Raw genomic sequence first — 18028 nt, forward strand, 5'->3', positions numbered from 1 at the left:
TTGGTTTTTTCCAAAGTTTTCACTATTAGCCCAGAAATTTACAGAAGCCTTGTGCAACTTCTCTGATGCAGCAGCATTCCCAGAGAGGTTTTCTTTAAATACCAGTGGAAGGGGAAGGAATCTTAATGGTCAAACTGAAGGAGCTGCTAGTTTATCTAGGAACAAGTTTCATTCAGCCAGATACCAGAAGTCTTCATAGTTATTTGATACATCTATTACTTCTCAGCTTTACTTCTCAGCTGCTAAATGCTGCAGCTCAATAAATTTTGTCCATTGATGATTAGATAAATATAGATGTGAAATTGGAGTGCTACCAAAGACCTGATCTATCGAAGAGGTAGCCAAATGAGATGGGGGAGAATTTCTACTTTCAAGGCTGCTAAAACTTAAATGAGAGGAAGGTCCTTTAAACCCTGACCTTCAGCTTCTGGGTTTACTTTCTTCATGTTTTCCTTCAGGAGCCATGTGCTGGCTTTATTTATACTCAGTAAAATAAATAAGTGTGTGGCCCTTTGTCCTATACACAGGCAGCTTTTTTTCTGGTAGAAAAGGTTCTTTATGCTATTCTGAAATTAATACTGATAGACAGCTTCTTAATAGTCTGTATGTAACACTTTTTTTACAAGTATTTCAGTACTTTACAAATATGATTGCATGCTTTGATCCCTTTCCCAAAGGGCAAATACCTCTGGAAGGAAACAGCCACATTTGCAACATCGCAAGCAAAATCAAAAACCCTCTTAGCGCAAGAAAGAGAAGACTAGTACTCCAGTTAACCTTAGGAAACTTAAATGGCTTGTAAGAAGTCATCAGTCTAGTGTAGAGCCTAGTCATCCTTCCTAGTGACCTGTCCTTTTAGTAATCATCTCCCATGTCTATTTGTTTTTCATTTCTTGTGAAAATCAAATGCTGAGCCAAAGCATTAGTTCAGCATGGAGTCCAGTATGTTATGGCATATTTTGGCACTCTGCAGTCACTGATGCAGGGCTCATCTTGAGCAAACAGAGAATGAAACTGTGGTAGAGAGCTTTACTGTTTCTGTTCCTGAGGAACAGTTTGGTCTTCTTGCACCCACAGTTTAGGTCAGTAACTAAAACTAGCTTCTGGAGGAAGCTCTGTGTCCAAGATGGTAACATGGGCATTAAATGAACTGCTAGATTCTGCTCACAGCCTGGCTACCAAGAGAGGCTGGTTAGTGCTTATCCTAAAAAGCAGCCAAGCAATTGCCCTTGTTGCATGCTGGGTGGACTTTCCACCCAGTCTTGCATCTCCCTCCACACCCACCAAACTTCCCAATATCATTAAATACCAAGCCACTACTGGAACTTTGGACAAGAGTTGGTGGGATGTAGGAAGGAAGCTTGTGCGGAGCATGTGCGTCCCTTCACTGATCTTTACTTGCCAACTGTTCAGGACCTGAAACAAGACTTGGGGGATGGAGAGAGGGAAGGTTTCATCATGGACTTCAGCAGTCCAAGGTGGCATGGGGAGTTCTACTCTTCTTTCTTTTCTAGAGCTTTTGATCTATTGTTTGCCATAGTGTTGATCTGCCACTTGTCTGAGGAGAGAAAGTGGGTGGATGTTATTGCAGAGGAGATCTTAAACCCTTTCCTACTGCTGGAGGAGAGGGTCTGCAGAGTACAGGCAGATGGTGGCCAAGTGGTGTAGGGACAGAGCATGAAATGAATATAAGAGATGCCTCACTAGCTCCAGTGCTGGACAAACACTGTACTGTCAGTATCTTGCACATCAGTATCCTTTTCTCCTTCCTGTCTATCAAAGAAGGCGCAGAAAATCTCACAGTGACTTCTCTCCACAGTAGCAGGGTTTTGTACTCTTTTTCTCTGTAGAGGGGTTGGTGCACAGGTCTCAGCCTGGCCCGGTGACTTTGAACTTCTTGATACTGCCTATGTCTTTGGAGTGATGAGGAACTTGTGTGCCAATCACAGTGGGGATGACATTTCTTTTACTGGTTTGGCATAGTCAGTATGGACAAATACACAAATAGAGCTTGATTCTTGTACATGGGTGGGTTTGGACTGTAACTCTGTATCAGGGGTGGCTACCACATTCAAATAAATTCAGGATAAGTGGATACTTTAGAGTCCAGTATTACTTCTCTTTCCTTGCCAAATTACATGAACAAATTGCTGAACTGCCTGCAGGTGAAGGTTGCATAGTCTGTTATCTCTAATCAAATAATGCCTGTGTGTGTGAGACTATCTTGTGAATGTCCTAGGCCTGTTGCAACTCAAGGAATGCAACCAGGTTCCATATCCTCGAGAAAGAAAGATTTTTTTTTTTTTTTAAATTATTTTTGGGGTTTTTTTTGCAGTGACTAAGTCTTAGTTTGTTTGGTGCCTCACCAATACAAAAGAAGTTGTTACACTTTCTCCGTAAGGCCTACATACCACCAAAGAGGTAATACAAAAGACTGGTTAGAACAGCATCATGTAAACCCTTTATCTGTTGCGAACCTTTAAAGTTCAGCTGCCTTCATTGACTGTAAGAGTCAGCATGCAATGCTTGTACTTTCATTTGTCTGGTTATGCTGGCACAGATAGGGCACCAGTAGTCATGGGTAGCAGATTGAGTAATTTGTATGCCATAGAAGCATGGCATGAAGAATGTGGTTCTGGCTGAAGTGAGCAAGTCATTTTATCATTGGGTTTTTTTTAAACTGAAGACTATTTACCTAGCAGCTCTGAATTAATATGCTGATAAATTCTGTGCAGGAAGAGTTTACACAGGTTCATTGGAAGAATTTACTATTCAGATTTCTCTGTTTTTCTGTATTTAGGGGATCAACCCCTTAGCCATATGCTCTAAAATAAAGGATAAAAATTAGCCATTCTAAGACTTAATGCTTTCATTCTTCTCATATGCTTTGGAGTAGCAGTTATCTACTAATGGAATTACACAGTAGCCACAAACTGCAGTTCACAGTTAAGCTCTCTCAAAACTCAAATTTGCACCAAGAAATCCATAAACAGTAAGAACAGCAAGGGTCAGACTGTCTTACCGTGAAGAATTATATGGTGCGGGAAGCCTATTGTCTTTTGTTCTTTTTGCTGTTAATGCCCCAATCTCAGCTCCCACGGTGCTTTCTGAGAAATCAGAAATGTAATGTTGTATTTGAAACACATTTCAGTATTAGAATTCTATTTTGGTACGTTTTACACAAAACTGTGTAATCCTTATGGTAGATATTTAGCTCTGTCTGATATGTTTTATCTTCAGACTGCTCTCAAAATAATTGATCCTCCTTGCCCTTACTCTAGAAAGGTGCTGAATGTTGGCTAAGGAAAACTGATCCGTGTTGATGTTAAGTGACTGAATCAGGGCTGGTGTGAAACAAATGGTTAAAAACTGCATTAATCTTTCTGGTTTGCTGGACGTATGCAAATCGCATAGGGCCTAACACTTGTTGCAGTTCCTGTGAAGTGATTTAAGTTCCATAGGCTGTTGAATTTCCTTCCCTACCTTTATGCTATCAGCCAAAAGGCTGATAAAAGCAAGCCACCCCAGAAAGCACAATTCAATCACAGATCAGCACTGTCTTGTTTAATACATTATATCTCTTTATAAACAATTTTACTGTTTCACACAACAAACGTGGTTAGAAAGAGCAGGTACAATATACAACTTGATTGCCTTCATGGACTCATGGATGATAGGTTCTGTGAATCCTGAGATCTTTCAGGGCTTGGAGTAACAATGCAGAGCAGCATTGCAGCTGCTGAGCCAGTGGACAACTTGCACATGCATGCAGCCGGGGCAGCATAATTGGCTTTACCTTTATTATCCAGACTGAGAACAGCAAAGGCAAGGACCTGGTTCTGATTTATGTAAGAAGTTTGTCTTGGGTGTACTTGACCCATGGTTTCTTTGTCAACCAAATCTGCCTGTTTCAGTAGTTGTGACAGTTGAGAATTGTCTTCATGAAGCTTTGATGTAAAGAAACCAAACAAACCCATAGTATCAACCACATGCTAATAATTTTAAATCAATCAGTGTGATTGATTGATAAACATTTAGCATTACTTGGCAAATGAGTGATAGCTTTATATTTTATCCACAGAATAACAACATTGGGTTAACAATACAAAGAAAGAATTAAAGGCAGAACAAAGACAACATTTTTTTATTCTTGGTCTGGATGGGTATTCGGTACCTGTAGAGGTACTATTAAACACTGCTTGCATATCTCTAGTGGCTGTATATCAAGCTAGCCTTAAGGTTCTTTGTATTGAGAAAGTCCACAAAGAAAAGCAATGAAGAAAGGGTTTAAATTGGAGTACAACTCAGCCTTAATGTTATTTATTTACTACAGTGTATTAAGACAGCTCTAGGAATTTCATATACTAAACAGCAGCAGTCAGTCATTTAACACTTAAAAATAACATTGTCATTACAGATGGAAACAGCTACTGGCAATACAAGCCTCGATACCTTTAGATGTGATCATCTCTACTGTTACGTTGTCTTCACATAGACTCTGTCTTTGTACATGCCAATTTGGGGGTGGGGGGAGGACACTGTAGTTGATGAGGGAGAATTTGCAAAAGGGATGATGGAGAAAGCCTATGGAAATTACAGCAGAGAAGCTCGGGAGTAGAGAAATGAAGACCTGCATGGAGGCTAGAACAGAGGCTGACAGAGGTATCAGATAATAAGTTTCAAATAGCACGTATTTCCCTGCTCCCACTAATTTAGCAGGAGTTGCTGCCTCAAAAAGAAGGCAAAGTATTGCTATTAAGGTAGCAGCTGGAATATGGTCAGCAGCACCTCGCTGATCCTAAACCTACAGGCACACATGCACCCTTCACCCACCCCTTCACAGAGTTCTGTGCCCTTAGGAATACCATGAGACACACTAGGAATACCATGAGACACACTATTGCAAAATACCTGTAACCCAACTGTTAGCGTTCTCTCACACTTCTCAGCTGTTGGGGGGGCGAGTATTTTTAATGAAATTGCAAATGAGTATAATGATGCTCCCAGGACCAAGTCTATAGTAGTTGATAATGATTAAACAGCTACTATTAAACAGGCAAATTGAGATATTGGGACATGCTACATTTCCCCAGAAGACAAGCCAGACAAGGGCTGATTATATGTATGTGGGGGTGCAGAAAGTGAAAGCTGTTTTTAGCCCAGAAGCATAATTCTGCTTCAGCCATTTGATGTCCCAGGAGATTTGTGTGTGTGTATATGCCCATATATGGAAAGATCTGTTTGGAACTATTATTTTTTACAAGACCTGAGACCAAACAGTCAAAAACAGAAAGAGAAAACCAGGCGTGTGCAATGTGACTTCAAGATAGCTATAGAATTTGTAACTAACTACTGCTTACCTGATTCGTATTTTAATCTATATAAACATGGGGTGTAATGAAGGGGAAAGTCTGCATGCGGACAGAACACATATAACACCTCTGGCTGCTGTGCATGTGACGCACTATCCAAAGGAGCAGGATTCATGCAAAGCTGATATGGGTGGATCAGTTAAAAAAACCAAAACAACAAAAAACCCACAACATTTTTAGCTAGCCACCATTTTAAAACTCTTGTGTAGACAAGAACAGTTGTGCTAGCCAACAGTGGTTAACTTAAATTTTAACTTATTCTTGGAGCTCATCATTCATCATCTTCCTTGTGCTGCTGCCAAATGTAGTATGTTAAAAGATGTCTCCAGAAACTAGTCTAGCGAAAGCTTTCAGAAATCTAAAGCGAATGTAGTATACTTTAAACACTGCAGAAGAAGAAAAGAAAAAAAGAAAAAACAACAAACTATTGCTAGAATGAAGAATAAAGTCTGAATTTAGCTTATCTAGCAGAGGCCTCAGATTCTCTTCTCCCTCCTTTGAGTCTTGCATTTATTTGCTCCTTTGAAAAGTAGAGAAGACTAAGCATTTCAGGAGTTAAAACCAAACCTTTCATTTAGCTTTCTTAATGTAGAAGTGCTGATCATGCAGGACTTCCTTTCAAAAGATAATACAATGCCATGCTTTTTTTTTTTTTTTTTTTTAAGGATTGCTACTTTGCTTCAAAGAGACCCTGAACAATTTAAGAGAAAAAAACCTGCACCATTTTCAAGTGTTCCAAGAACCCTTAAGAGAGCTCCTTCTGGTGTTGCATCTCTGATACAGCAGATCACTTCAACATTTAGCTTTCAGAGATGTCAACTTTTTTTTAAAAGCCCTGAAGTGTTTAGAACTCTAGTTAGAATGTGGTTTCCCATCCTCCTTAAGCATGCTTGGTAGAGGGAAGGAAAGGGTCTTCTGCAGCTCAGAAAAGAATAAAAGGGACTAAGCAAGGAAGAAATAGTGGGTGCCATCTTCTGTCCTTCAGTGTGAAGGGAGAGCCAACAGACAAGAGTAGATCTCTGTAATTTTATTCTCAGTACTTACACAGTCACTGCACTGTGCTACAAGTTATTAACTCACAGCATCCTATTGCATGTTATTAGCTTTGCACAAACCTAGCAGAAAGGAACATTCTGCTTATGGTTAAACCATTGCCATCAACACTTGCTACTATCTGAAGAACAAACCCTTTTGTTAGAGGATGCAATCATCATCTTTAAAAGCTATGTATAATTTCAGTAATCTTTTCCTAATGCTTCAGATGCATGTATTGAATTTGAAATCTTTTACAGTTAGTCTTATAAAGTCCTGCTTGTGTTTCTTCCAAAGAATAGCAGCATATTGCAAAATAGGAAGGTCCTGTAGCAAAATATGTAGTTATTACTAAATAATCCATCAAAAATGTTTTCTAATTATGACAGTCCCGTTTCATTTCTTTGCATATAACGTATGTTGCAGAATTGACTCAGACAAACTCTACACAGGTATGTTCACAAAGATTAAAGCAAAACAGTCTTCTGTAGTACCAAGTCAAGAAAGTTGGTGCTGTTTGGCAAGTAATTATTTGCCTCTTTACCATTTTATGATCTGAGCTGACTTGAAAGGAAGGTGGATGTGATCCCTAAGCATTTGTCAATTTGCATCCTCTGCCTCCTGCTTTCATGCCTTCTTTCCTCCTGAGTCAACTTCAGATTGGAAGACGAGGCATGCAGAGTTTATGGGAAGGTGTGTATAAACAATATCACAGAATTGAAGTTCAAAAAACCCATAGCCTAACATCCAGAACAACTAAATCATGTCTGCATTAAGTTTCAGTTAATTGAAGAAATAGCCTATCACTGTAGTAAAATACACAAGGAGCTTATCACTTCTATAGACCAACATCCATATTTTAATCTGCTTGAACTAATGTGCAGGGGCTTGCAAGAACAACGAAGGTAATGCTTTTTTTTTCCTGTGGTGAGTACTGAAAAGCCAAAAAGAGCAACATTCAAGCAGAACTACTTTGAAATGCCCAGCTGCGCATGCTGACTGCCTCAACAAAAAGGAAAAATGAATGAAGACCAGGAAGAGAAAGAAAAATATGTCCTCCTCACTGATGTCTTTGAGAACTGTTATTTAAGAGTGGCTCTTACCAGCAGCATTAAAGTTTGTTCTCCTGGAAAAGCTGCCAGTAGTGAGAGATAAAGCCCACTATTGCACAAGTTCAGCATGTAAAATATGTACTGTGAATACTTTTGAACAGTTTAATCTTATGCACTGTTTTTCCAGTGTGGTCCTTTGTGTAGCAAAGTATGTACAGACACAGTCTCAGCTAAGTGTAAGATTATGAACTGGTTACACTAGAACTGTATTCTTATACAGCAGCTCCCACCACATCAGCGTTTGTGTTGAACCACAGCTTACTACTGCTTATATTATTTTTGTTTTGTGTGCAGAATTCTAACCAGGTATTTTGAGTGATGAAATAAACATCTGGTACCAATAAATACAGTTCATTTTAAGTACTGTTGTCTTAAATGTTGCCATTTGTTTTCTAGGTATAAAAGTTCCCAGGAGCATACAAAATTACTTCCAGTGTGAATTGGCTACAATCTCATTGTGATGTTAAGGGATTACTTCAATTAGACCTTCTCTTTGCTGTTCCACTGATGATTGACAATTTCAGTAACTACACTACAACAAAAGGAATGTTAATTCATTTGTCTGGGCACTTAACTGTGTACACAGCAACTGTGAGCATAGATGCTGTCAATTATTCCACTGATGCATTTCTTGGAAACTATTATAAAGCGTGTATTTTTATGACAGCCTTAGTATCAGTTTTCTTCCCTGGTGAGTCTTTGTACTGAAATAGTCATTGTAAGATTAAAAAAAGTGCTTTCATCCCTTCAAGATTTACATCTAAGTTGTAGCATAGTCACAGAAGGAACTGCTATGATTGTAGAATGAACTGAACACCACAATGAGTACAAAGTTAAATATAAACAGGACATTGTGTTCAAGAGGCCAGGGGATTGCAGTTTGTTCAAAAGAAGGAAGTAATGCAAAATTCAAGTTTTGAACATATTTATCACCTTCCATGGAGTAAATAAAAGCAGTTAATATTACTTTTGGACTGCTAGTAATTGCACCAGGACTCTTTCCAGGGAGTTGCCTGTGCACTACTGAAGAGTAGTTCATATTCTCAAGTACCTCATTTTACAGTTGCATTGCTTCTCATTCAAGACACTAAACTGCTTCAAAACAGAAACCAGTGCTAGTAAGGACAGGCTCTGGCATAGCAACCCTCATGGTTGCTTGAAGCCTTGGTTTGCACCCAGCTATAGGTGTGAAACTTGATGAAAAGGCAGAGCTGTTTTATGTAACTTACCTTTACTATATAACATAGCCATCTTGTTTAAGAATCACACACAGTTTTATAATGGAAAGTACCATACTAATTTGAGGAAAAAAAGGGTGTACATGTCCCATGAATCAGGTACAATTTCAATTCCAAACAATTTTCAAAATTGTTTTTAAATAATCGCCTTGATATTCTTGCTCCCTCTAATACAGCCCATTGTTTTTTAATTAGCCTTGGGTTTCTAGCATCTAAATTATTAAGAAACAATAGTTATTCCTCTACTTATCCATTATGAATACAGCCCATTATGATTTGGAATACAGTTACTCTGGGTGCAGAAGTTGTCAAAATGAATGAAAGAACATTTAAGACATTTTAAAACTTTGATGCCAATGATATAGTGCACAGTATGCATTTGACTTAAGAGTATGAACTTGCTCATTTGATTACTGTATCTAACCTCAAAATTAAATCAACCAATACTCAGGCTGCAGTAGATTTAGCCAGATTTGCTTAGAAAATAAATCACTAAACTTGAACTCAGCAGAAGTATTATCCTCCCCTTCCAAACTGGCAGAAAATAGTCCACCTTCCACCAATTGTAAATTCAGCTTGAACTTACTGGCCTAACATTAGTATTTTCCCCATTCATATTTCTTACATGAACTTGCAGCAGAAATGGTGCAAAATAGCAAGACCTGTTGGAATAGGCAGAAAGGAATTCAAACTTTAATCTGATTGGTTTAATTTTTTTTTAGCAGGAGGAAAAAGAATAAAGTTACAAGATTTTTTTAATATTTTCACAATGTTAAACTAAAACTGAGCTCTAGGCTACATGTGTAAGTAAATCTAGAACACAAAAGGGTTAAATAAGATCTTCTTTTAAGATACAAGAACTTAAGCTTTCTTTACGTTTAACAAACTTCACAGAACAGATACTGCAAAGGAACAACCCCCTCCCCAACGTTTTTGTTTAAAGTGAACATTGTCCATAATTCACATGAACTTTAAGTAGTGTTCTCTCAAGAGCCACCTTGAAACCATCTGTGCACTTGTAACGAGATTAAAGAGAATATTAAGGAGGAACAAAATAGCATCTTCAGTATTAATGCAGAAAAGTCGTGTGTATCAATCAGAATGCCCATCAAATGCTATGATAGGATTTTGTAGGAAAAGAAAGTGCGTATCACAGCAGCCGCCAAAATCCATGTTTTTTTAAACTCCTCACGGCAAATGTAAATAATATCCTTGGACAGTCCCTCTCACCAGGATCACTTCCTGAAAATGCAGCACATTACAGAAGATTTTGCTGCTGGTTTCATATTCTTGAATAAAATAATAATAAAAAAAACAGCTTGCCTTTTGGATAGCTTGCATTTTATAATGATGGGACACTTCTGATTTGCTTCATGGTTAATTAATGCTAATACAGTCAGATGCTGAGTGTGTGTGTGTAGAGACATATATATATATTCTTTTTTTTTTTTTTTTTCTATGAATTTATTGCAAGGCCCATTAGCATTTTCTCCTTGTTAAACGCTCCTAGCTGACTACCAAAGTAACAACATAATTTGGCCTATAAGGAGTTAGTTACCTGTAACAAGTAGAATGGAGGATGACTCACACAGGCTTATTCCCAAAACGCTGGGGTTTTTCAAGTGACACGTTACTTCACCCCTCTGATGTTTTATATCTGCCCAGTATTTGAAGATGAGACAAAATCTTTCCCTCCCTCAGGTTTTCTTACAAATTTACCTGATTGTTTGTTAATACCTTACTAATAGACTCAGAAGCTAAATTCACTCAGGATTCAGCTGGGCCACATCGCTACAAATCCTTTTTACCTGCATAAACCCTGTGTGCAGCAGGAGACATGCCGATTATTATGTTTGCTTTTTTGTTTTCAAACTGACAAGACTGGTGCAATTCAGTTCAGCTCAGCTCAATGTGACATACTGTAATACAGAACCATAGGTCTAAACAGATCCAAAACATTCTACTCCATGTAATGCTTTTCACATTCACTTGCTATACTTGCTTTGCAATAGATGCGGGCAGAGATTTTCATGAGAGCGTTCAGCTGCATAGAAACAGGGCTGATATAGCCCATTTGATTATCTCATTGACACTCTGGAAGTGAGGAACACAATCTGATAAAGGGTGTTTTTACCGGTTGTTCCCCAATACTGTTACTGAATTCCGTTTGCTACAAAATGTCCTTTTTTTTTCCCCAATATATAAGTCTAGCTACAGAAAGTCAGTCTGTAGAATCCAGCCATGGCTACTGTGCTGTGAATTAGCCTTATTTGATCAATTATCAGATACCTGCACTTAGCAAAAGGCAAACAAGAGCCAATCAGGTTTCGGCCGGTGGGAATGGCTGCACTGCTCAAGGTATGTGGAATCTGTTCACACAACTCATAGAATCTCTGTGGATGCCATGTAAAAAGTATGCACCATTTACTGCTCTGGGATGGAGTTGGCTTTAAAGTGAGATCATAATTTAACTGAGAAGAAAGAAAGAAAAAAAAAAAACCCTGATAGGTTCTTTATAGTAAGATAGATATAAAAATTTTCCATAAGAATCTCTGTCCCCCTTTCTTTTTGGCTTCCTGGTAAGAACCAGAAAGATGTTCCTACCCCAACAGAATCCCTGATGCTGGTGACACTGCCTAACTCAAAAGCCACACGCGATGAAGGCACGAGTGACCAGTCAGGTCTTCTGGGCTTAAGCAGCTGCAGTTGCTGCTCTTAGTAGTATTTCACCTCCTCAGGATTCACTAGCAGTGAAGAGGTGAAAGGCTGCACATTAAACAGTTTGTCCAAAAGCCGTGTGCATAGCAAACTTTTACACCAGCTTCTATACAACTATTTGTTTTAACTTTGCAGCTGGAATGTTTCCAGCGTAAGGCTTTTAGAGTGACTCCAGCAATAACAGAAGCCTTTGGATTTTTCTTGTTTTGTTTAAATCCACTAGCCATGCTCAAAAATAATATTTCTTCATGTTTTATTTTTATACGGTGGCTAGCAGGCACCTTAGTAACCAGCCAGAAATCAATTTCAACCACCATCAACCCCTAAACTACAGTACCAGGACGGTTGGCTAAAGAAAGGAAACTGATTGGCTGTAGTCTGAAACTTGCCCAGTACAAGGTGTCTGGCTGACTTTGTCCTAAATAAGGCTAACATTAGTGAACTAAGAGAACAGCATTTGGTTGCAGTCTTGCACTCAGGAACATCCTTCGCCAATCCGTTGGCAAGATCTCCCTACTTTCCGATCCAGTTTCACCATTTTCATAATGGCTTCCTCACGCCCACGTCCCATGTGGTCAAATGTGCAGTCATGTTGTTCAGGCAGGCGATGTAACATACAGAACACATAACCTACCATGGAAAGGGAGAAAAAAAAAAATACAGTTAGGGATTTTATAAAATGGCAGAATCTTACCTGAATCAGAATTGACGGATCACCTGCTGGGGAATGCTAGCTTTAAGTTTCTACTTATCTTCCCTACAGGGTATTAATAAATAACTGATTATTTACTGCATTTTCGTGAGTATTTATCAACACAGTATCAAAACTCAAGTCATATTAGGTTTGGGGTTTTTTTTGCCATCCTCTCATCTTACAGAGGAAGCACCCAAAATCATCTAAACTAGGTATGCCCAGATAGTAACAAAGCTAATGCATTGTTTGTTTTTTTTTTTTAAAAAAAAAGGCTGATCACCTTCACTGAAATCTTTTCTACTTTATGTGGAGTTGGTTGTCATTTCTGAAAGTCATGCCTATGCTACTTCAGATTTAGCTCCCAAGCAGGCATTCAAGTCAGAACTGTTAAATCTAAGCACCTTGCTTCCTCCTTACTGCCACACCCCAAGTTGGCAGTGACTGCGGGAGAGTTCACTGCTCCACTACTATTCCAGTTTTCAGAAGCTTCTTTTCATGAACTGTTCTGACACTAAGCGTGGGGGGTGAACAGGCATTTGACATAAGGACATCATCTTGCTCTGTAGCTGAAAAGATGTAGGTTATTGTCTCTTTGTCTAAATCTAGTCAATGTTATTCAGTTTTCCAGGGAGCATGTGATTCAGAAACACATGGCAACACTTTTTCCTACAGGTGAGGAGGGCATCTTCAGTAGCCACCTCTTTCTAGTCTACAAAGAAAATCAGCTTTTTTCTTGTTTGGCCCTAACACTTTATAACAGTAAAGAAATTGCCTCAAATTTCCTACCTCTAAAATCAATGTTACATAAGTAGTATTAAGATGATATAGTAGGGAAAAGAGTCATACAGTTACAGGGTTCATGTAGTCCACTGTATATGAAATGAAGTATGATATCGCCTATGCTGCAATATTTTTCCTGCCTGATGGTGCAAAGAGCATCACTCTGCCTCTCACTGAATGCTTTACATTACTGCTGTTCCTTGAATGCTCAAAAAATATTAAAACCACAAAATGATGATATTTGAGAGATGGAAAAAGATAAAAATGAGTGAATGATTGAGAGAACTGAGAGAGTGTGTGTTTGTGCATATATATATATACGCACACACACACACATATATATAAATGTGTAAAGTATTTCAAGCTCCTGGACTATAAAACATAAATTGTAGGAGGGAACAACAGGCTACCTTTATGTTAGTGTGATTGTTAAGGAAACCGAGAGGGAAAAAGTATCACACATGGAATTATTAAAAAAAAAAAAAAGTGAAGGAAAAATTGATTTATCTTTGCTCTTTGTTTCAATAGCACCAGCTATGAAAAGACATGTCTATTATCTGTGGCTGGCTTTGAAACCCAGTTCTAGGAACAAAGCAAAAAAAAGACAAGTTTTCTGTATTGGTATATGTGATTCAGAAATATGGATGGAAAGATGCAGATTGAATTGATGTATCTCTCGCCCCTTGTGATCATTGCCTCCACTTCAATTTCAGTCTGGGTCATACCACACTCAAATGTGACAAATATCTTTCCTGAGGTGCGAAAAATTCAAGGTCTGATTGTTAAAATGAAAACATCCTTGGACTATAGTTTCAATACTGAACAGGCATTTCACTCAATTCTCTCTTACAGAAAACATGGACTGAAGGCTTCCCTTATTTCTTGAAATAAGACTTCAAATTATTGAACCAACATCCACTGCAGGCACAAGAATACATAAATACCCAACTAGATGAGCTCAAAAATCAAGTTCGTCATCTTATCTGCAATGGATGTGTAAGAAGCAGATGCAAGAAACCCTGCAGATACAGATTGGGCTGAGTCATTTCAGTCCCTTGTAGGTAAAAAATGGTTTTAAATCCTGATGGTTTTACAGATCCTCTCCACATGGTTAACAAGCATATGTAGAAATGCTATTTAACATTATCTAAAAGAGATCTTGAACATGTATACAATCTTCTACATAGCTTTAGCAAGACCCTTTTGACAATTCTATAAATCTAATAAGAAAATACATATACAACATGATTTATCATTTTTGAACATGACCTTTCAATTGCCCCATCTCCTCACCTTCTACCAAGCCTCCTGCCTTTTGTAGACCAGTGTAACTTCGTGATGTTCCTTTCTACTTTGCCACCCCCGCAATCTATTATATATATAGATTGCGTGTGTATATATATGTGTGTATATATATATATACACAATCTATTCTGTGCTTTGCCATCTCTTTATTTCTTTTTTGAACACCTTTTAGTTCTTTTTAGAGCACCTGTTTTCATGTAGGAAAAGATGTACTGTATGCTACTTTTATTCCAAATGAAACATGCTATTTATTTTTTCTGTTTGTCAAGTATTTCCTTATGTATTCTTGAACAGAAACTCAATAACTGTCCACAAAGAATGGCAGGTGATTTTCATTTTCCCAGACTATGGGAAAAGTATTTCTAGTTTCAGTAACTAAATGATCTAAACCCATTATTCATATATCTATTTAAATATGTACTGCTAATTAGAACTGATAATACCTAATGAAAGAATACCCAAGCACATTTTGAACGTTACTAAAGATAGTTTTGCATATATTGACTGTTCTTATGGAGGGGGTTTATTCTTGTTGAATTAGCAATGGGGATCTTCAGAAGTCTCATTTCCAAAAGAGATTTCAGATCTTTAGTCCCATTGCTCCAAATGCCTAAGTCACTTTAAAGATGTGGAACTTGTATTTTTGTAGGTTTTATTTAAAATTTAAAGGACTTGAATACTGTTATGTAGTAGCTAGTTGAGTAGTTCTGAACATTTTTTCATTACTTCAGAGTGGATATATTCAATTAAGTTATTACTGCTATATTCACTCCTTGCTTCTTCACTGGTCTGGAAACCAGAGTGGACATTCTGTGGTTGGCATGTGCACAAATGCCTGATGTTGTATCAAGACCATCAGTTTTCACAACAGTTCCATTCTTAACTTATGTGCACTGGGGCAGAAGGCCAATATATGTACTTCTATTTTGATCCTTAAAACCAATCCAAATTTAGAGGTGAAGCCTTTTCTCCTAAGAACTCTGCTTTTATGGTTATAAAGCAAGTTAGATTAATGAACTCTTGTGGTGTATTTACTGTTAAGTTCATATTGGGAAGATACCAAATACAGGTTGTCTCCCCTAAAGGATTTTACTGCAGAAATGCTTCGTTTAGCAAACAATAACTAAAAGACAAAATAAGTAACTTTCTGCTAGGGGAAAGAGCATTGGAAAAGGGAATCCATCTGCCAACTAGAGTTAGTTTACCCTAGTCATCAACCAAAAACATGCCAGACTTCCACTCCAAGCATAGAAGATTTCAGTCTAGTAAATGTAGTAATACATCTCACAGCATTGCAGTTGTTGTCTTCTGATGTTAGAAGTAAACTGTGAATCACCTACTCCTCAGGCCTCTAATGCAAACATTTTGGAAAAACATTATGTAGTGCCTCAAAACCTTTGAGCTCCTCTAAGCACCCCAGCAACTACTTCACAATATATCATAAAAAACTCACTTCCATTTCATCACCAGAGCATAAATGGCTAAAGCCATAAAGCAGTGTACCGTCTCTGCCTTACTTGTACCCATACAGATGAGTCTTTTGCATAGGACATGCAAAAAAACATAATTCAAAGGAAGTCTAAGATTGCACTCAAGCAACTGTGAAGCTGCTTTCATTATTCCATTCGAGGAATCTGCTGGGAAAAGGCACTTGGAGAGGACAGAAAACAAAATAATCTTCCATATTCAAGACCAGAGAATACCACAGACCTACAGCTCGCTCTGTGTGGGTGACGATGAAAAATGACTGCATTTTCCTCATTGTTACATTCAAGAGCACTGGCTTGATGGGAGTACAGAATGACAATAAGCAAATATTTCAACTAAAACCTACATTTAATTCTGAACTTTCTGTCTTCAAATTCTGAAAACAGTAAGCTGCTAAAACACCAACAAAATGATATGTGAAGCATCAGAAACAAATCAACTAATGGCATAATAATCCAGAACACAAAAACCAGATTATAATTTTGAAGGGTCCCTGATTTTGTTAAGTTTTTTTTTCTCTTTGTTAACTCAACAGAAAGTGGCCAGACTTTCTGGAACATGGCACAAATGACCAATAATTGGCTTACTGCAAACTACCAATGGAGAAGCACAGCACACTGGTGGGGCTACTCTAGTGGATGTCCTTGGCCAGGCATGGAGTAGTCCCAGACTCTTCTAATGTACTGCTGGAGAACATCACACTGTTACATCAGATACATAATAAACATAATGATCCCTGTTACACAAATAGCATCATGATAGAAAGGAAGCTCCTTTTTCTCCCGCCCCAAGATTCTGGTCCTAATCTCATTGATGAGACATTCAGAAAGCTCCTAAAGGAAGACAGATTTGTTTGTTTTGTTTGTGAGCATGTTTAGACAAGTGGTGAAAGTGCCAAACAAGCTTATTAAATATTTATACAGTTTACGCATTTACAAAGTGGCTTAAAAACATTTAAAAGTGTCCCTATTTGAAACATCTTGATGTTATTACCTTAAAAGTTGCATGCTGCCACAATTACCATACAAAATCAGAGCTTCTGACACTTTAAAATCATCTCACCTGCCCACTAGTACTGCTATTTATCATTTTCATTCCCAAGTCAAAAGGCAGAAGTTCAAAACTGCCAGAATTTGCAGTTAAATTTTATTTAATGAACAACTTGTGTTTGTATAGATCCCCTCTACAAAGCCTTTTCAAAAGTAGTCTTAATAATGGCATAGACTCATTCCTATGCAGAATTCTGTGCTGTATGCTTTGGCTTCTTCACATGCTTCACAAGAAATTTTACCTTTCTTGCTAATTTGAAATTCTAATCAGCAAGAGGTTCAAACAGAACTTAAAAATACCTTGTAACCTTAAGAGATGAAGGTGCTGCAAAAATTCTCTACCAAAGGTGTATTATCTAACAAGGTATGTGTGAGACTATATGCGGATTTCTGTGCAAGAGCAGATTTTAACATACCTTTAAAAGGTGAACGTATCTACAGGATATCATCCAACACAGCAAAACCAGGCAGATTAACCAGCATAGAAGATTAGCTCATGCAGTGATACATGCTGCTGCAGCACTGTTCAGAATAATGGGACATCATTCCTCAAAAGAATCTAGTAATCCCCAAAACAACGTCTATGCATCTCCCCCATCCCTTCCAACTGGCAAGATGACTTAATGTGTTGTAAATGATACTAACAATAAAGCTATTTTAAAAAGTGTGGGAGGGAAATCTTTTTCTTCTTTTTTCAAGACATGGAATAGGTAAGAAGTGAATGTAGGAGTAGAACAAATAGCTACCAAGATCCTAAAGACTTGTGCATCGAGTACCTCAGAAAACACTTGCTCTCTGGATTTCAATATAATCGAGCTTGTTCCCCTAATATTTTGGAGATTGTTCAAAAAGAACATCCAGCAATAGAAGGAAGTAAGTGTCCTACAGTCCAGCCTAACAAAACTCCCAGTGCAGCTTGTATTTTTAGTCTGCTGATATCTTGTATTATTCTCCTTCTAGACAGCTCCATTCTTGCATATACTCTCATTATCTCTTCTCTCTCTTCTGTAGGGAATGCTCTGCATTGGCATTGTCAGATTTCATCACACAACCCGAGGAACGTTCAGTTTTACTGATATTTTCTATAAAACCAAACCAAACCCCAACAAGCTAAACAAGAAGCTCTTGGAAATAAGTGAGCTAAACTGTTCTCCTGCTTCTCTTTCCCAGCTTTGCAAGATGTCATGGACTTTGATTAAGTGCTAAGTAGTTCAGAATAACTTGGCTAAGAATCTTGTCA

The 18028-nt window shown here is 38.0% G+C and overlaps 1 protein-coding gene across 1 annotated transcript in view; it reads right to left on the reverse strand.

Annotated features, from left to right (window-relative positions):
* Nucleotides 1-9425: 9425 nt before the first annotated feature.
* ZFAND3 (zinc finger, AN1-type domain 3) overlaps nt 9426-18028 on the reverse strand; it is a gene marked incomplete at its 5' end in the record, with an annotated part of 38916 nt that continues 30313 nt past the window's right edge. The window contains one exon of the mRNA XM_009580839.1: nt 9426-12102. Within this exon, the coding sequence (XP_009579134.1) occupies nt 11948-12102 (155 nt within the window). The remainder of the gene's footprint in view (nt 12103-18028) is intronic.

The sequence above is a fragment of the Fulmarus glacialis genome, unplaced genomic scaffold, assembly GCF_000690835.1.
Source record: "Fulmarus glacialis isolate BGI_N327 unplaced genomic scaffold, ASM69083v1 scaffold34856, whole genome shotgun sequence".
NCBI classification, from domain to species: Eukaryota; Metazoa; Chordata; class Aves; order Procellariiformes; family Procellariidae; genus Fulmarus; species Fulmarus glacialis.